This window comes from Hyalella azteca, unplaced genomic scaffold, assembly GCF_000764305.2.
Source record: "Hyalella azteca isolate HAZT.00-mixed unplaced genomic scaffold, Hazt_2.0.2 contig10672, whole genome shotgun sequence".
Classification (NCBI taxonomy): Eukaryota; Metazoa; Arthropoda; class Malacostraca; order Amphipoda; family Hyalellidae; genus Hyalella; species Hyalella azteca.
The window spans coordinates 644,354-666,413 of NW_025940701.1; the positions used below are offsets into that span (position 1 = coordinate 644,354).

General features: G+C 40.7%; 1 protein-coding gene across 1 annotated transcript in view; it reads right to left on the minus strand.

Annotated features, from left to right (window-relative positions):
* LOC108671426 (furin-like protease 1, isoforms 1/1-X/2) overlaps positions 1-22,060 on the minus strand; it is a 69,711-nt gene that overhangs the window by 31,999 nt on the left and 15,652 nt on the right. Inside the window, exons 2-5 of the mRNA XM_047882536.1 lie at positions 3,515-3,613; positions 2,854-3,033; positions 2,234-2,362; positions 1,363-1,528 (exon numbers count right to left, since the gene is read on the minus strand). Coding sequence (XP_047738492.1) covers positions 1,363-1,528; positions 2,234-2,362; positions 2,854-3,033; positions 3,515-3,613 — 574 coding nt within the window. The remainder of the gene's footprint in view (positions 1-1,362; positions 1,529-2,233; positions 2,363-2,853; positions 3,034-3,514; positions 3,614-22,060) is intronic.

The following is a 22,060-nucleotide window of genomic DNA, read 5'->3' on the forward strand; positions in this document are numbered from 1 at the left end:
TGTTATGACATGGTGCATATACGTCGTTATGTTGTTATGATATGATGTATTAACGTCGTCATGTTGTTATGATATGGCGCATTTACGTTACGTTGTTATATGGTGCATTTACGTTATGTTGTTATGATATGGTGCATTATCTTCTACATGTTATATGTGGAATATTATGATGATGTTCGCTGTCATTAAAACATTATATACATACATTACAAGCCATTTGTCGTCATCTTGTTATGCCATGGTGCTTTATCTTTTATAGGTCAAGATATGGAATAATGTCATAATGTTCGCTGTTAAAAATATTATAAATTACAAGCCATTTGTCGGCAAAATGGTACTTTATCTTCTATATGTCGTCATATGGTCTAATATCATAATGTTCGCTATTTAAAAGATTATACATTACAAGCAATTTGTCGGGATGTTGTAATGATATGGTGCATAATCTTCTACATGTCGGTATGTGGAATAATATCATAATGTTCGCTGTCATTAAAACATTACATGATGAATCCATAGTTACTTCGACATGTCTTTGACAAGCCTAAGACACGTCTTTGAGATGAAACTAAACCACTATATATCAGGTCTCAAAGTCACAACAAAGGCTCTGAGTCGTCAAAGACAAATGCATTTCTCTGACCAGACAATTAATTGTACCCATGACCAGACAATTGCACCTAGACATATTGACATGGCGGTCAGACATGACCATGACAAGACAACTGTACCCAGACATATTGATATGGCGGTCAGACATGACCATTTCCCTGCCACATTTGCCACAAGCAACTGACCGCCAATGGAGGCCTGGTAAGCCACATTAGCCACAAGCAACTGACCGCCAATGGAGGCCAGGTAAGCCACATTAGCCACAAGCAACTGACCGCCAATGAAGGCCTGGTAAGCCACATTAGCCACAAGCAACTGACCGCCAATTGAGGCCTGGTAAGCCACATTAGCCACAAGCAACTGACTGCCAATGGAGGCCTGGTAAGCCACATTAGCCACAAGCAACTGACCGCCAATGGAGGCCTGGTAAGCCACATTAGCCACAAGCAACTGAACGCCAATGGAGGCCTGGTAAGCCACATTAGCCACAACTGACCGCCAATAGAGGCCTGCTAAGCCACATTTGCCACAGGCAACTGACCACCAATGGAGGCCTGGTAAGCCACAGTTGCCACAAGCAACTGAACGCCAATGGAGGCCTGGTAAGCCACATTTACCACAACTGACCGCCAATGGAGGCCTGGTATGCCACATTTACCACAACTGACCGCCAATGGAGGCCTGGTAAGCCACATTAGCCACAACTGACCGCCAATGGAGGCCTTGTAAGCCACATTAGCCACAACTGACCGCCAATGGAGGCCTGGTATGCCACACCGACGGCACAGATGGAGTTGTTGGCGTCGGCCGCCACCTCGCCGGCACAGCGCGTGCCGTGGCGGTTGCTGTCGGACAGGTCGTAGCGCGGGGCGGGGTCGCTGTCGCGGTTGTTCACGTCGTACGACGCCTCGGGGTCCTAAGGGGTGATTTTATTATTATAAATTAATATTATTATCTAATTATTACATATGTATATATGTATATAATATACATATATATGTATATTATTAATATTATCAGTCGTACGACGCCTCGGGGTAATATTATTATTATCTAATTATTATATTATTAATATTATTAGTCGTATGACGCCTCGGGGTCCTGGCGGGTTGATACATCGCGCTTTAATAATATTAGCTACTATTTCCCTACAATTTTGGGGTGGTGGGTGCGTGGGTGTGGAGGTGGTGGGTGTGGGTAGTGGGTGGTGGGTGTGTAGGTGTGGGGTGGGAGTGGGAGTGGTGGCAGAGAAGGGTGACTGATGGCAGCAGGTGCATATAACACATGGCAGATGTGTGTGGAGATGAGTAAGGTATGAAGAGACACATGGATGATAACAATATAATAACGATGAATTAATGAATAAGAAGTAATCAAGACTCACGTCGTTCCTTATGAAATTAAGAATAATACCAATATAATATATGAATTACATGAATCATACCACTATTATAAGCATCAATTAATAAATAAAATGTAAAAAGACTCACGTAGTTCCTGATGAGATCATGAATAATACCAATATTATATATGAATTACATGAATTATACCGATATAATAAGCATCAATTAATGAAATATTATAGTGATCAATTAATAAATAAGAGATAATGAAGACTCACGTAGTTCCTGATGAGGTCCGGGTGGCTCTTCTCGAGCCCGTCGTCCAGTATGGTGGCCACGACCCCCTTGCCCGTGACCCCCGCCGCCCACGCCTGCTCTACCCGCATGTCCAGCCCCAGCCCGCGGTTCTGTGGCACCCCGTGGGTATCATGAGTAACGCAGTGGACCATTACCACAACGGGCAATGTACCACAGTGCAATATGCATCACAGTACCACAGTACACACATCATCGCGAACGAGTACGCACCAGAGCGCATTGAATACCATAGCAGTTCCACACTTACTAGTAGCAACGTACTACAGCGACGTACCGGGCACCACACTGACGTACCAGGTACGACATCTGAGGCCACTGTCACCACACCGACGTACCAGGCACCACATCTGTGGCCACTATCACCACACGGACGTACCAAGCACCACATCTGTGGCCACTGTCACCACACAGACGTACCAGGTACCACATCTGAGGCCACTGTCACCACACCGACGAACCAGTCACCACACAGACGTACCAGGTACCACATCTGTGGCCACTGTCACCACACATACGTACCAGTCACCACACAGACGTACCAGGTACCACATCTGAGGCCACTGTCACCACACCGACGTACCAAGTACCACATCTGCGGCCACTGAGGGTCGTTGAGGTTGGTACTAGGGAAGTCATGCGTCTGGTCGTGACGGTAGCGGCCAGGAGAGAGAGGGTAGAAGCTGGAGGCTGGGAGCTGCTGCAGCTGCAGGAAGTCCCGCTTACTGCGCCTCAGCACCTGCTGCTGCTGTGCCCACTGTACCTGTGGTGAGGGTACAGGGTGAGGGTACAGGGTGAGGGTACAGGGTGAGGGTACAGGGTGAGGGTACAGGGTGAGAGTACAGTGTGAGAGTACAGTGTGAGGGTACAGTGTGAGGGTACAGGGTGAGGGCACAGGGTGAGGGTACAGGGTGAGGGTACAGGCTGAGGGTACAGGGTGAGAGTACAGGGTGAGGGTACAGTGTGAGGGTAGCATTACAAATGAGGGCACCTGCTGCTGCTGTGCCCACAGCACCTGCGTAGAGTTGAGGGTACAGGGTGAGGGCAGCAATAATGAATATGATAACAGCATTACATAGGTACTAATATCCAATGACATTAAATCAAGTTACTATAACTTTAGATACAAATAGCTAGCTTTATGTATCTACCTTCAGATACTAATAGGCTCATGTATCTGCATAAAAATTGTATATAACTTCATGTAAATACCAGCGATCCACTGAGAACTAATGCCTGCTTACCTTGGGGTGTTTGTGCAGCTGGCGGTGATGGTGTACTGACGGGCTGGCGGAGCGGCGGGCGAGGCGTCGGTGACGGAACACATACACGTTGTTGAACACCTGTAATATAATGATTATTATTATTATTATTATTGTCAAACACCTGAAATATAATGATAATTATTATTATTATTGTCAGACACCTGTAATATAACAATAATTATTATTATTATTATTATTATTATTATTATTATTATTATTATTGTCAAACACCTGCAACATTGTCAAACACCCGTCAGTGTAAACCATGTGAGCGTTGTATTTAATATGACCTGCGCATGTATGCTAAGTAGAACATATTCGTAATTATTCATCACTGTAATTTGTCCCATTCCTTCAGTGTTGATGGTTTTCAAGATATCAAGATATCAATGATCATGAGATATTGAGAACGTTAAGGAAGCTTAATAAACAAGCAAACAGCGTTTAGGTCAATTATTGTTTCTTATGATGACGTTATAGTTCAGCGTTCAGGACAATTATTGTTTCTTATGATGACGTTACAGTTTAGCGTTCAGGACAATTATTGTTTCTTATGATGACGTTACAGTTTAGCGTTCAGGACAATTATTGTTTATTATGATGACGTTATAGTTTAGAATTCAGGACATATTGTTTCTTATGATGACGTTACAGTTTAGAGTTCAGGACAATTATTGTTTCTTATGATGACGTTATAATATAGTGTTCATATCAATTATTGTTTCTTATGATGACGTTACAGTTTAGCGTTCAGGACATATTGTTTCTTATGATGACGTTATAGATTAGAAGAGTCCCGGTTACATGCCAGCAACTTATCGTAGTCAAGTTTGTGAGTCACGTGGAGGAAACAAGTGCTTGTGCTCTGAACTTTATGTGAAGAGGATTTTTAAAGTGCTGCAGATAAAGATGACACGTATAAGGCTTCTTTTAAACAAAGATGATCTCGGGAAGAAACGAGACGATTAGTTATCATTTTACTAATCTACTAAATAATAATCTAAATTAGTTATTATTTACTACAATTACTGGATAATATTAGCTATAATTTCTCGAAGCTGATATTTACTGGATAATAATTAGCTATAAATTCGCACGCTAATATTTACTGCATAATATTTTGCTAGAATATAATTATTCAATATACTTATATATAATATAATATAATTTCCCAAGTTAATATTTACGGGATAATATTTTGCTATAATATAATTATTTAATATAGGTATTTAAATATTATATAATATAATATAATTTCGCAAGCTAATATTTACGGGATAATATTTAGCGCGCAGCAAGCGACGCGTGAGAGCGCAGGACGAGGCGTGAGAAAGCGGAGACCTGGCGAGAGCTGCGGCCTCTAGCGTCACTATCACGACCAGCCTCTAGCGTCACTATCACGGGATAATATTTTGCTATAATATAATTATTTAATATNTATCACGGCCAGCCTCTAGCGTCACTATCACGGCCAGCCTCTAGCGTCACTATCACGGCCAGCCTGCATTCACTAGAGCTTCACTATCACGATTCACAACCAAAGTTTACAAGTAAACAGAGGAAGCCAATTGATTTCGTTATCGTATATACATAATTAAAACAATTTATCATCACAAATTTACGGCTGACACGAGATTCTGAGGAAATTCGACCTGTAGAACTATACGTACATCCGGATCAAATGTGAATTTATTCATTTAATTTAATGTTACTAAATCATCCGAATAACATTCACAAATTTATGGTTAAGACAAAAACATGGACAAAAAAGAGCCGTTCACGGTAGATTTTCCAGGCAATAAATTATTTTTTAGTTAACGTTAAGCAACCCCGGCGAAGCTTTGGGATAAGCCAGAATATACCTGATCGCTTCCATAAAATCAAAGTATAAATCTAAGTATAATCAATATAAAATTTAAGTATATCTCCATAAAAATTTCATGTATAAATCGATACAAAATTTTATTATATACCTATCCATAAAAAATCTAAGTATAAATCCATGAAAAGTCTAGGTATATAAATCCATAAAAATCTAACTTTACATCCATAAAAAATCAAAGTATAATCCATAAAAAATCTAGGTATAAATCCCTAAAAAATCTAAGTATAAATCCATAAAAGATCTAAGTACAAATCTATAAAAAAATTAAAGTTTAAATCTATAAAAAATCAAAGTTTAAATCCATACAAATCTAAGTATAAATCCATAAAAGATTCAAGTACCTATATATTTATAAAAAATCAAAGTTAAAATCTATAAAAAATGTGTAAGTATAAATCCATATAAATCCAAGTATAAATAACAGCAATGAAGGTAATCTCATAAAGGAAGGCGGCGGTTAGGCTGAAGTTCCGGAACACAGGCCGCAAACTGCCGACAGCCTTCCGGTGCACAGCACAGCGGAAACTCTGCTGCTGTGATGACTGTGATGACTGTGATGCTGCAGTGATGACTGTGATGACTGTGATGCTGCTGTGATGACAGTGATGCTGCAGTGATGACTGTGATGGCTGTGATGCTGCAGTGATGACTGTGATGCTATCACGGTGATGGCTGTGATGCTGCAGTGATAAACGGCACCACTGCAGCAGTGATGCAGAGGGGAGATCGAGAGCAGCAAGAGCGGTGACTGTGATGACTAGCAGCACCATAGCTGTTAGCTGTGCTGTACGTTGTTTGGGCTTGTGCAGTGGGGCTCCTTTTAAGCGTGCAGTGGGTGCATTGAGGAATGTGCAATGGGTGCAGTGAGGCTTGTGCAGTGGGTGCGGTGCGGTGGGAGTCGTGCAGTGAGTGCAATGGAGCGTGCAGTGGGTGCAGTGGGGCTTGGGCACTAGGTAGCTGCCTAGAAGCGTGCAGTGGATGCAGTGTAGCATCCATGGAGCGCGCAGTGGGTGCAGTGTAGCATCCATGGAGCGAGGGAGAGGAAGGGAGAAGAGGAGAGAGAAGTAGAGAGGGAGAAGAGGAGAGGGAGGGAGAAGAGAAGTAGAGAGGGAGAAGAGGAGAGGGAGGGAGAAGAGGAGAGTGGAGAAGTAGAGAGGTGACGGGAGAGGGAGGGAGAAGAGGAGAGTGGAGAAGTAGAGAGGGGAAAGAAGGGAGAGGGAGGGAGTACGGGAGCGGGGAAGGCGGCTGGTCAGGTCAAGTTGAGGGCAAAAGCCGGCCTCAGGACTCCCCTTGAACTTTACGACCCCCACCTACATTCTCCCCCTTACCCTCAGCCCCCTCTCACCCGACCCTCACAAACTCCCCCTCCCTTGTGACTCGGGGGAGCGATTCCCGCAATCCGCATCATCTCCACGCGATGCTTCCTTTCTGTGAAAACCACTGAAGCACAAGCAAGGCAGCATTGCAGTGCGTATAAATACACATTTATATAAATAAATAAGAACATTAGGGTGTAAAGCTCCAATAACACTTATTATAGTTCTGAATTATGCATTGAATTTTCGGTATATACATTGATTTTTGTGAGCCATACAAAGCGCTGAAGCACCAGCAAGGCAGCATATTGCGGTGCGTATAAATATTCGTATGCAACATTTCTTCACGTTCACTGATGGATAACGGCAACTTGGTCAGTCGTAAATAATGCTGAGTAAATAGGAACATTAGGATGTAGTAGAAGCTCCAATATAACTTATATTAGTTCAGCATTATGCACCGAATTTTCGGTGTATACATTGATTTTTGTGAGCCATACAAAGCGCTGAAGCACAAGCAAGACACACTTGCACTGAGATATATAAATACACTTCTTCACGTTCACTGATGGCTAACGGCAAATTGGCCAGTCGGAAATAATGCTGAGTAAATAGGAACATTAGGATGTAGAAGCTCCAATATCACTTATTGGGTTCTGCATTATGCATCGAATTTTCGGTCTATACGTTGATTTTTGTGAGCCATACAAAGCGCTGAAACACAAGCAAGGCAGTATTGCAGTGCGTATAAATACACTTCTTCACGTTCACTGATGGTTAACGATAACGTGGTTAGGAAGGAACATTAGGAGGTAGAAGTAAATAGGAACATTAGGATGTAGAAGCTCCAATACCTCTTATTAGTTCTGCATTATGCATTGAATTTTCGGTCTATACGTTGATTGTTGTGAGCCATACATGACTCGCACGCACCAGCGTGGTGACATCACCCACAATTGGTGTCAGTTCCAAAACAGCGATCAGCTGAAGTGATGAACTGGTTATACACATTACCTACGTAATATGTATAATCTTTTATGAATAATCTTTTTATAATCTATACAATACGTTATACATATTATATATTACGAGCGCCAGGCACAGCGAGCGAGACGCGCGGCCTTCACAGCAGCGCCAACAACGTTTTACGACAGTACGTCATCTGTGGCTTACAACAATACGACATCGCGGCTCTACGTCAACGACAAGGCCTTCACATCAGCGCCAACAAAGCTTTACGACAGTACGTTATCGTGGCTTACAAGAATAAGACATCGCGGTTTTACGTGAACGTCAAGGCTTTCACAGCAGCGCCAACAACGCTTTACGACAGTACGTCATCTGCAGCTTACAACAATACGACATCGTAGCCTTACGTCAATCATGTAGGACAATACGAAAGTAGTTAATTAAGTAGGATCGAGGTCAGGTATTCGCATGCGAGGACATAGAACGCAACTTTTCACAGGGTAAACAAAGAATTCTAGTCCAAACCATTATGCGAACTTGCATGGAAGGACAATTCAAAGAAAGAGCGTTTATAGGATCTCTCTGATAGCAATCAAATTGATTTCCATCGACCGTCCATCAGCAACCAATCGATGCCAATTCTGTGTCTGAACTTAATGCGATGGTACAGAGCAATTCAGTCTATTAAATTGGAAACCAGGCTTAAGGCCACTGATGAGGAGAAAACGCTATAACAATTCAACCATTCCAGCCTCAACTCAGCACTCAGTGAGGCAGAGACCAGCGGCGTACAATGACCGTGGGAAAAAAGTAGCAGCAACATTGAATAGCACAACCTTCTTTCGCTCCCACAAGGCCTCTTGCCGGTACGTAACTTAAATTGCAGGCACTGTAGCTTATGAAGTGTAACTTTGCCGCTGTAGCTTACGCACATTAATTTTTCCGCTGTAGCTTGCGCAATGTAGCTTATGAACTGTAACTTTGCCGCCGTAGCTTGCGCACTGTAGCTCAAGAAATGTAACTTTACCGTTGTAGCTAACACACTGTAGCTTTTTCATTGCAGCTCGCGCTCTGTAGCGTGTGTACTGTAGCAAGTGCACTGTAGTTCAAGCATTGTAGTTCGTGCGCTGTAGTTTGTGTAGTGTGACTTACCGGCACTTATGTTGTACACTGTAGATTGTGCACTAAAAATGTATAGCGGCCAGCACTGAATGAACAGTAACGACGCTTTGTCACAGAACGGCCCCTGGCACGGCAGCAACAATGGCGCAGCCAGACTTATCAAGCCGCTGGTTTTCACCATAGGATGCAGTTTTCGCTTGAAATTTTACCAATGCTACCGAAGAGATAACAGCGCTCGTTACGTGTAAACATGCGTTCAACATAAAACATGCGTTCAACATAAAGAATCTTCGCTCATTCATCACAAAAGGCGACAATTTTGAATATGATCATAAAAGATTTAGCACTTCAGAGCGTTTCGAATGATCATATCTTCATCCCCCAAAAAAAACGCTTTAGCGAGTTTACCTTGAAATTTGGAGACAACCACTATAAAAATAAATAGATTGTGTACAACTTAGAACATTTATAATGCGCATGCAGCAATGCGTTTACTGAATTGCTATACACTACTACCGTGACAAACAGTGCGAAAGAAAAAGTCGAAATAGGTTCCTGTAGTGTGGAGTATATAATGAAGTAACAGCCTATAGATGAATGAGAGTTGGTACATCCATGTGTACAGTCAGTACATTGTGGTCCAATGTGCAGGCAATAAGTTGTATGTGGAGTACATGATGAAATAACAGCCTGCTAGATGAATGAGAGCTGGTATATCCATGTGTACAGTCAGTACATTGTAATCTAAGTGCAGGTAATAAATTGTATATGGAATATATGTTTAAATAACAGTAGATAAATTAGAGCTGGTACATCCATGTGTACAGTCAGTACATTGTGATCTAAATGCAGGTAATAAGTTGTAGTAGTACACTGTTAGCAGTAAGTACACTTGAGATGGCATTAGGAATAACATTGCAGCCAAATTGCAGAAAGGTTCATCAAACTTCACGATATCACTTGGCGGAGAAAGAGATGAGGTCATACGGAAATAAATAAGGCAACAGAGTGAGAACCAAGGCAATAGTGACCAGGATAAGATGATGGTGAGTAATTGCATGGATGGTGAGTGAGATACTGAGATGGTGAGTGAGATACAGAGATGGTGAGTGAGATACAGAGATGGTGAGTGAGATACAGAGATGGTGAGTGAGATACAGAGATGGTGAGTGAGATACAGAGATGGTGAGTAAGATAAGGCGGTACACATGTCCTTGCCATCACACAGGAAACACATCCGCTTGTTATACATACGAAGGATAGCCACGAGCAATGAGCATGCAGTCACTGCACCTGTAGGCTCAAAACCTGTCTACAAGTCAGTATACCTGTAAAAATGCGTACAAAACCTGTCTACAAGTCAGTATACCTGTAAAAATGCGTACAAAAGCTGTCTGCAGGTCAGTATACCTGTAAAAATGCGTACAAAAGCTGTCTGCAGGTCAGTATAACTGTAGGAATGAGCACATATAATCAAACTTCACTGGATTCCGAACTTATTTTATTTATAAACGGTATTGAAATGTAATAATTTTTTCATCCTATACAGCCGTATTTGACATCATTAAATTTAGTAACTATTGACCTATCGTTGTATGAAGATAATTTAAATGGACGACAACAATAGCCGTGACGCAGAAAAAAGTAATAAATAAACACGACTACAAGTTTATAACAGGTATGGCCCTTGAAAACTATAGTACCTACATCTTCAACATTTAACACCTAACAACTTTTTCCAAGCATCAACAATTTGTTACATGCACTGAAAACTTGCTACGACACTAACCACTCGCTACAAGCACTTACAATTAGTTACAAGCACTGTAAACTTGTTACGACCACTAACCACTCGCTACAAGCACTTACAATTTGTTGCAAGCACTGAAAACTTGCTACGACCACTAACCACTCGCTACAAGCACTTACAATTAGTTACAAGCACTGAAAACTTGCTACGACCACTAACCACACTCGCTACAAGCACTTACAATTAGTTACAAGCACTAACATCGATTGCTTCAACTCCCGACATAGGCGAGTTATAGGTGGCAAATGAATGCCTTCTTTGTACCGCCGCTGATACGACCAACGTTTTCAACAGCGCGCGCCGACAGGAAAAGGACACTACACTATGTAAACAAAGTAAACACTATGAACAGTCTCAGAAATACCTAGAAAATTGCAACATGTATACCTTGTATATTTGTACATAAAATGTGGAAATAATATATAGGTAGGTACTATATTTAATTCAAATTAGGACATTTGAATCCATAATCTTTTGACTGAATCGAGTAATAATAAATATCAGATGCCGAAAACGATGCATACTTTTTTAATAAATATCAGATGCCGAAAACGATGCATACTTTTTTAATAAATATCAGATGCCGAAAACGATGCATAATTTTTTAATAAATATCAGATGCCGAAAACGATGCATAATTTTTTAAAAAATATCAGATGCCGAAAACGATGCACAATTTTTAGCGCATTTTCTCATTTATGGATAAAATGCACTACTATTGTGCTCGCCATGTCCGTCTGTCTGTCTGTCCGTCCGTCCGTCCGTGACCTCAAGTCTTCGTCGACGAGAAAATGCGCTCTCGGTCACTCACTGCAGTGAGTACTGAGTTATATTTCTTAATATAACGCATTTTTTAGAAATATATCGTGCGTCTGGTGCTTGCACGTTGCATGCTAATCTATGTTGACCGGAACACTCGTTACCAGGCCCTCTAGGTACGAATACGCAACTATTTATGCATCCGCAGACAAAGGCTTAACCTTGGCATGAGTTGTCTAAAGGATAAGTTTGTTTTAAAATTATTCTACCGCGAGAAGAGAAGCAAAAAAAAACAACACTTTGTCGTGGGTTCCATTTTTTGTGAAATGATCGACGCTATTTACACGTTTTTTTTCTTCTTTTTTTATTTTTTTCTGGAGATAACGGTTGCTATTCACCGAAAATGTTTTAGATAAATTATTTGATAAATCACCTGATACTTTCTCCCAGGCTATATTGCTCGATAATTCAAACTGACATCGTTAATGAGATGCAAACATTTGACTTCAGTGCTATTTTGATGAATGTAAAAGCCGCCGTCGTTGCTCACAAAAATTTTCCACTACGGATAAACATTTTTTTTTTTGGCCGGCTTAAAGACATCGTCTCTAGACTGAATCTGAATCAGCCGCTTTTTTAGCAATTCAATTACGAGTGGCAGTTTCATACTTAGGTTTAAAGCGACAAGACACTTCTTTCGCAGGTACAGATCAGCGTTCTGACTTTAACGAGTAAAACCTAAGCTCATCGAGACCGAACGTGGTGTGTAATAATCGAGTGAGACCGATCTAGCCAGGTGATGTGTAAGACCGATCGTAGCGTGTGATGTGTAAGACCGATCGTAGCGTGTGATGTGTAAGACCAATCGTAACGTGTGATGTGTAAGACCGATCGTAGCGTGTGATGCGTAAGACCGATCTTAGCGTGTGATGAGTAAGTCCGATCGTAGCGTGTGATGTGTGAGACCGATCGTAGCGCGTGATGTGTAAGACCGATCTTAGCGTGTGATGAGTAAGACCGATCGTAGCGTGTGATGTGTAAGACCGATCGTAGCGTGTGATGATTAAGACCAATCGTAGCGTGTGATGTGTAAGACAAATTGTAGCGTGTGATGAGTAAGAGCGATCGTAAAGTGTGATGATTAAGACCAATCGTCAAGTATGATGAGTAAGATCAATCGTAGCCTGTGATGAGTAAGACCGTTCATGATGCTGTCATGAGTAAGACCGATGTAAGATGGGTAAGAGAAGGTATTCTAGGCGCTACCCTGATACAGGAAATTCTTAGGTTTGGCGGCACGCAGTCTTAAGGCATGAGAGGGCACCAACACTTTCAGGAAACCCTAGGCTCCCCGTAGTAACCACGTGAGTCCAACACATGGCTGGTTAATGGACGAGGTATATGCCACCCTAACATCTCCTTTGTAGAACCTGAAGTACAAATAATAATGTGTACTACGTACGTGTGGCACCGACACCCATAAACACTGCCAGAATTGCAGTAGTGCTAACTAAATGACATCGCTGTAAAAACTACAAGATCTACAGTGCCAGATGTTATATAAAACATAACACAACATAAGATAACATAAAATAGTGATGTCGGCGCTGAAGTGTAGGCCTGATGTGGCCTGTCGCCGATGCGTGTACTTTTCGTTACTTGTTCGCAGAAGATCTAAAATCGTGTCATTTGACCGGATCTTTTCAAGACTGACGATAGTTCAAGTTCATAGAACTAATTAATACCTAATATCTATAGAACTAATTTAGGACACAAGGGGAAGCAGTACCAAAACAATATTAAACTTAAGAGCAGAAGGACCAATAGAAAGTAGCACATTGTGCTCCTGCACTACAATATACAGTAGCAATATACAGTAGCACAATACAATAGAAGGAAGTGAAAATCACGGCTTGGTTCACTGCAGCGCTCAATACCGAGCTAAAGTTCTACTAGGAAGCTGTCTCTGGTTCTGGAAAAAATCAAGAAGACAGCCACACTGAATCTGGCAAGTGAAAGTCAAACAATGGAGCGTTTCATTGATTTCATCCAAATGATGCTCCGTTGTAAATTTTCGTAGGATTATCGACGGACAACCGTCGGATTATCGTCGGCCGGCGATTAGTCTATGAAAATTTTCAATTGGAAGCTTGAGCCTGAAAGTCTCCAGAAGATTCACGAATGGACGCTTCAGCCTACATTCTCTAACAATGATACGGTGCTCGCTAATCCAGGTTTGACGACTAAAATTGGTTAGATCAATTCAAAAGAGGAATGCGGATCGGGCGACAATACGCAATATCGTCATTAGCTTTGATAACATGAATATCGAATGTGTGAAAAAATAAATCATTAACCGGTTCCACTAGCACTTTGTTAATTTGGAAATTTGTTAGCGATGCTTCAAGGTATACCTATGGATGTCTCATGACCAATGGTGCTGTGCGACAAATTTCCTGCATTAACGTCATAGGTAACAATAACGAAAAACGACTTAATAACGTAAACGACATAATAACGTAAACGTTATAATAACGCAAACGTAATAATAACGAAAAACGACTTAATAACGTAAACGACATAATAACGTAAACGTTATAATAGCGTAAACAATAGGCAATTGTAGAAAAATTCGACATGAAATGGTGGGAGATTCAAAACATATTTACTGATAATTGCATCACTCTGTATCCAACACGTTCAATAATTTGAACACAATAACTTAAATAATGATAATGTCGAAGCCTTAAGCCTGAAAATTTCAAGTCAGCGTTCGTGAGCATCATGCTATTATGTGACAAGCAACTGATGCATGCGTGCACCCATCCTGTACTAGCAGCATGCAATTGCTTAAGAAATAAAATATAAATTTGATATTAATAAATTAAGAAACCTATTACGGATGTTAGCATTCTACTGGAAGCCAGATCATTGGCCATGGCCATGAATCAGCGATTCACAACACGTGCAACTTTGTAAGTAATATGCATCTGTGCAATGCATACAATGGGATGGTAAGCGTCGAGTCTCATGTTCTTATTAAATAAAATAAAACATATGTACCTACTATTATTGAATTTTTCTACTCATTCAAACATTTATAATTTATTGAAAGCGAAACGCAGAAAAGGAGAAAATCATTACCTACTGCCCATTATATGAGCTAGAAATTAACCAATAAATGCACGTTAAACATGGGAATTTAAAAGAAAAAATCTAGCATCATATTAGGTGCATCCTTGAGAGGTAGTGTCTGCAAGATGACTCGGTCGTTGCTCCGCTGCTGTAATTTGACCTCTTGTATATTGAGCACTTCCATGAAAGCCAACAAATACCAACTTGTTGTATGATATGCACGAGGTTTCACAATGGATAATATTTATGCATGTTGTCACGGGGATAAATAATTATAAGGTTGTTGAGATGCAGGTGGGGCCAACATTAACCGCCTGACATGAGTAACCGGAGCAATATTGTCACGCGCCTACTTCCCAAAAAGGATACGTTCTAGTGAGCGCAAAATGACTTGCACTGATGGTTGCCGCCACGTACGACAACTTTAAAATGTTCTCTGTTGCGTGCAAACGTCCTCAGGTTGCTACACTCAATAGTTTACGTACAATTTGCCGCCACGTACGACAACTTTAAAATGTTCTCTGTTGCGTACAAACGTCCTCAGGTTGCTACACTCAACAGTTTACGTATAATTTCAGTTGAAAGTTGTGTTCCTGGAGAGTGACATATGGCGGTAGATGGTTAAGATCAAATGAGCTAATACTACAGGCATGTGCCCGCACCTAGCTTGTAGAGAAAAGCGGGCCGAATAATAACCGGTCTCAGGGCAGGGCTAATTAAAACCCTTTATAGGACCTTCAGTGATGATTTTATGAGCATTATTTCTTGATTAATAAGATGTCACGTAAGCCATAGCATGTAAAATCGTCTATTATTATTATTATTAATTAATATATAACATTATTTATAATAACGTAATATATTAGCATGTACTATAGTCTATCGTCAACTGTGATTGCATATGATGCGTCATAAGACATACTCATAATTTCTAGCATATCAACATACAAAGAGAAACGGTATGCGTCGCATTTCTTCATTTCACCAGAAATGTATTCAGTAGACCTGGAAAGTTGCTCGAGCATTTCCTTAATTATGGTACCTACATGAAAGGTCAACTAACTATTATAGTGTATTTTCTAAAAGTAAAGTTTCTATTGCCATTTTTAGTTCAAGGTAAAACAATTAACATACCAAAAACTGGGGGAAATGAACAAAAAATCTAGGAAAGACTAGAAACTATCGGGAACGATTTATTTTTGACTAACTGCCATGAGTTTGGCAAGGACACGCTTAGCCTCGGAAATGCTATCAGCGCGTGTTTATTAATACGACGTATATACTTAATACGACGTATATACCCTCTCGACTTGAGGCCGGCGTAAAAACAAAAATTAGGCTAACCGTACCACTTGAAATTAAAGTAAAAGCGAAATACAACGTGGAAATATGAACGAAATATAACGTGAAAAAATGAACGAAATACAACGGGAAACTGTGAACGAAATACAACATGAACGAAATACAGCGTGAAAATATGAACGAAATACAAAGCGAAAACGTGAACGAAATACAACGTGGAAATATGAACGAAATATAACGTGAAAAAATGAACGAAATACATCGTGAGACTGTGAACGAAATACAACATGAACGAAATATAACGTGAAAATATGAACGAAATAAAACGCGAAACTATGTACGAAATACAACGTTAAAACATATATGAACGAAATACAACATGAACGAAATACAACGCGAAAATATGAACGAAATACAGCGTGAAACTATGAACGAAATACAACGTGAAAATATGAACGAAATCCAACGTGAAAAAATGAACGAATTACAACGGTAAAACATGAACGAAATACAACGTAAAATGACGTAACGACATCCTGAAAACGTTAACCGCCTCGTTAGCATGCAGGAAGAGAGGTCTCACGCTAGAGACCCTCACACTGCATGTAGAGGGCCACGCCTCTGTGCGGCTGTCAAGGCCGCTACGTTCGTTGTTACTGACATCAGGAATGAGGTCGAATGTGTATGTGAATGTGCAATGGGCGAAGGACGAGTGCCCGCAACTCTTCCAGACATCCAGACTGACAGCAACGTTCCCATTGTTATACAATTTAAGCGCATAATAGAGATTATCTTTGAGATGGTTTCAAGCATTGAAAATGGGAATTTACATTTGTCCTACATTAAAATAGGTGCTCAAGTTTACTCCAGACTGAAGGTAACGTTCCCATTGTTATACAGTTTAAGCGCATAATATAGATTATGTTTAAAAGTGACAGTAAAGTATATGCTTAAGTTTACATTGGGTTATAAACGCAGCTACAATCGCTGGCAACACGTCCAGACTTCTAGACTGACAGCAACGTTCCATTGTTCTACATTTTAAGTACATAATAGAGATTAAGTTTCAATAGTGACAGTAAAGTAGGTGCTCAAGTTTACTCCAGACTGACGGCAACGTTCCCATTGTTATACAGTTGAAGTTCATAATAGAGATTATGTTTAATTGCTACAGTAAAAAAGGTAAAGTTTACATTAGGTTATAAACGCAGCTACAATCGCTGACCAAATGCATAAAAGCAGCCATGCTCTGCAGCTACGTGACTTTCGTGCATTATGTTTAGTATCGTTGCCTTACCCACACTTAATGTCTGTCAATGTCATAATTATTTAATAAATATTAACTTGTGTCTCGCAAAGAGAACGTTTGAATATTTATCGAGGTTACGCGCAACTTTGTGACGTATATACTGCAACACTTGTGTAATGTATGCCTAAACACTTGAGTTATGTATGCTGAAACACATGCGTGCTAAAAATAAAAACACTTGTGTAATGTGTGCTAAATACATTTGCTGTCACTAGAATATCATTTATTCTACGACGTCGACCACAGAAATGGGAATCCATGAGTAACATTTCTTTCAAATAACTCATATGCAGAAAATTGAATCAAAACTCTAATGAAGAAAATTAAATAGCATGATTAACAACAAAAAATGATCCAGCGTAACGACCATGAACGTTAACATAGCGTGCAGTGCATGTTGATCGTGCAGATCAATGCAGTTGCAATGGCAGATTGCACTACTGCAGTATACCTAACATGGGTAGCACAACATTAACCATGAGACGATGCAGTGATGTAGTCATGGGGGCAAAAACCGGCGATCGATGCTAACAACCAAATATATAACAACTGTAAAATACTCGGTACTGTTAGTAACCTGTGACCAAAATAATACCAGGTAGTGCAATAGTTTTAATATATATTTTCCTGATTACAAATTTATTGATTTTGAGAATAGGGAATTAATAGGTTGCAAATTGATGAATCAATTCACTCCGGAGCCATCCATGCTACGGAGACGCTCTGTAAACCAAATATATAACAAGTGTAAACTACTCAGTACTATTAGTAACTAGTAATTAAAATTATAGGGCAGTAGTTTTAATATATAGGTATTTTTATGATTACAGCATTTATTGATTTTGAAAATAGGAAATTATATAGGTTGCCAATTGATGATTTGATTCAACCGAGTATAATATTATTGTAAGTAAAAAAAATAATTCGGCTACACACAAATTCCAGCTCAAGAACATACGAACATCTTAAAATTCTTTAGCGTATCATGCTAAAATATCAGTAATATCATCCGTAATAATCAGCTTAAAAAAGAAACTTCCGCATAGGTTAGATCAGCAAGTTTGAAGAGATAGCAAAGGCAAAACATCTCGGTAACATTCACGCGCGACTGAGATCCAAAAAAATGTGTATAAAAACCGCTCTACGTGCACCTTTTATAGAAGAGACAGAATAAAATATTTATCAAAGACAAACGAGAGTAAAAGTACGGCATGAAACTACTAGCCAGCATCGACAATGACGTAAAGAAAATAATCCTACGTGAACAATTTCATGCATAACGTAATATCTTCGTCACTTACAACATCAATTTCGATCGTTCTACACTTTCCAAGTTTCCAAGATCTATTATTATATATAATTATATTATTATAATTGTATATTATAATAGTATAATATTATAATTACACGTTATAATTAGCATCCTCTGGCGGCACGTGTCAAGATAAGACAAGCCAGCCGGATCAGAAGTAGTTCGATGGCCAACGAAAACAAGAGAACAACGAACAGAAATGATGGTAAAAATTATACAATATCAGAATGAAGTCCACGAGTTTGGCTTTCTAAGAACATCGATCTACAAATTGAAGTTCCAAGCAGAATAAAAACAGACGTTTTAAGAAGCAAGACACTCATCACACACAGAAATGAAGCAAGAGATGAAGAAGCTATCCAGGTACACCCAAGAATGCTGAATGAGCATCACACACCCATACAAATGCAGCCACCGATACAGCTTGTATATATTAACACATGTTGTGCCAGATACGGCTGCACCACACCTTTACTATAGAGTCATCACTTTTTCCTGTATAACACTGACTGTACCAACCGTGACTGAACCACACCCCTAGTACAATAATAACTTATCCTCGTACAACACACTGTATCATCACGGCTGCACCTCACCCTTTGTACAGTCACAGCCGCACCATATCCCTTGTACAGTCATAACTTTCCTGTACAACACACAGTATCATCACGGCTGCACCACACCCTTTGTACAGTCACAGCCGCACCATATCCCTTGTACAGTCATAACTTTCCTGTACAACACACTGTATTATCACGGCTGCACCACACCCTTTGTACAGTCATTACTTCTTCACCATTCGTCCTTATATAAAACCGTCGGAAGCTACAAATCATAACCCAACGTTTGAACGATTGTCTAAAGTAATCTATGAACGGAATTGCAACCACCTACAGAATACGGAAGAGATCATTTGGAAGTATTTTTCAAAGTCCCAACAAAATGGTTGGGTCAAATAAGCATCAGTCTCCTGAGTAGCCGACCAGAAAACCTACATTGAGGTCATAGCCCTGACCAGGGCACTTCGCTCGCCCGCATCATCAGCGAGAAAACAAGACTTTGACAAGACACAACATTAAACCTAACCTAACCTGATCTAACCTAACTTAACCTAATCTAACCTAACCTAACTTAACCTAACCTAATCTAACCTAACCTAATCTAACCTAACCTAATCTAACCTAACCTAATCTAAACTAGCCTAATCTAAACTAATCTAATCTAATCTAATCTAACCTAACCTAACCTAACCAAATGAGAAGCGTGCTTCAACAGGCCGCACGGGCCTGAGAAACTATATACAGTGAGACGAGAGATAAAAAATAATGAGCGTGAAGCGTGATTAAGATGTAACACTGAGATAAAGTGAACAGTACTACAAGAGCAGCGCTACAAGAGCAGCGCTACAAGAGCAGCGCTCTAGCTATAGCTACAGATGCCGACAGCCGTTGCAGATGTAGGTTATGGCGCGGACTGGAGGTATGGTGGATAAAAAACTGGCCACGTCGCAAGAATTTTGATGCCTTACGCAACGCTTCACTCAACATCCATGCAACGTTCCACTCATACTGCAAGCAACGCTCCATCGCAGCCCTCCACAATACAGACTTATGAAGTTATATATTTCATGTCGTGATGGCCTATGACTTCAGTGCCGACAACTCTCTTCTATTCTATGTGTACGATGACAAGCTTAACATGCTCAGCACACAACAACCTCAGGTTGAAGCGACTGCACAACGAGCATGAGATAGCAGCAGAGCTCTCAGGGTCGAAAAACAACCGAAAATTGCGTGATATGTCAAACATGTAGGTTCACATGTCTGCCACATAAATAGGTTCGAAAAATATAAGGTTACAGAGGTAAAGGGTAAAAGTATGGGGATGAGGGTTTGCCTTTGCCACTGCGTCTTGTCCTCATGACCATGGATTGTGAGGGCGTTAGGACAGGGTAAGGGCAAGGTAAGGGTAAAGTAAGGGTTAGTTATTGGTTAGGTAAGGGCAGAGGGATGAGGGTTAGTTAAGGGTTAGGTAAGGGAAGAGGGTTTGCCACGACGTCTAGTTCTCATGAGCTGAGGGAGTTAGGATAGGGTAAGGGTAAGGTGAGGGTAAACAAAGGGTAAACAAAGGGTAAACTAAGGGTATATCAAGGGTAAACTAAGGGTAAGGTAAGGGAAGGGGGATGAGGGCTTGCCACTGCGTCCAGTCTTCATGACCAGGGATTGTGAGGGAGTTAGGATAGGATAAGGGTAAGGTAAGGGTAAGGCAAGGGTAAACTAAGGATAAAGTAAGGGTAAGGTAGGGGAAGGGAAGCGGGATGAAGGTTCACCACGGCGTCTAGTCCTCGTGACCAAGGATTGTTAGGGAGTTAGAACAGAGTAAGGGTAAAGTAAGGGTGAGGTAATGGTTAAGGGTAAGGTAAAGGTAAGGTAAGGATATGGCAAGGGTAAGGTACGGGTAAAGTAAGGGTGAGGTAAGGGTATATATAAGGTAATGATATGGCAAGGGTAAGGTAAGGGCAGAAGGATCAGGGTTCACCACGGCGTCTGGCCCTCATGACCGAGGATCTCTAATGCAGGGATTTAAGGATCTAGGAGCAGATCCTGGGCAGCAGTGCGGTGGCGGCGACCCAGAAAGGCTATCGAGCGCATCAACGCAGCGCTTCCTGCAAATGAGACGCGCTGGGAATATTCCCGGCCATGATTCCCGGCCATGATTCCCAGACTCTGCCCAGAACTTGAGCAACCACAGTTCGATTGCCTGGGAAATTACTGATGAAAACGCTTAAACTTTTGTTCTAAGGGGTCAATTAAGTAGAATCTACGTTTCCCGGCCATGATTCCCAGACTCTGCCCATGCAGAACATGAGCAACCACAGTTCGATTGCCTGGGAAATTACTGAGGAAGACACTTGAATTTTTGTTCGTAGGCGTCAACTAAGTAGAACCGACGTCACCGAGGCCTACATTAATGGTATTTGCTTTGTAAGTCATAAAAAATGATACACATTCTATAGCATTATAAGCGAAGACTTACCTACAATATTTTAAGGAATAAACTGACCCCAAATATTATAAAGATGGAACTGTCTCATAGTTATCAGGAATAGACTGTCTTAAATATCAAAAGGAATGCATACCGCAAATCATCCTGAATAATACCTATTCGTGATCATTTGCTACTCGGACGAAATTAGCCTGTAAAAACAGGGAACAATAAGGAATATATACACGAGTCGGGTGAATATATACACGAGTCGGGTGAATATATACACGAGTCTGGTGAATATATACACGAGTCGGGTGAATATATACACGAGTCGGGTGAATATATACACGAGTTAGGTGAATATATACACGAGTTAGGTGAATATATACCCGAAGGGATATAGCAGGGGTCTCCAAACTACGGCCCGCGGTCCGGATCCGGCCTGCGTGGATAGGTTCCATCCGGCCCGCCGAGGACATCTCGTAGTTCAGCATAATGTGTACAAAAATCGATCGTGGCATTTATTTCTGGTTATGCATGAACTAAAAACAGTAAATGGGCGTGACCGGCACGCGAAGTTTTCAGAAGGGCCTTTGGCCTTTGGTAAAAAAAAATTTT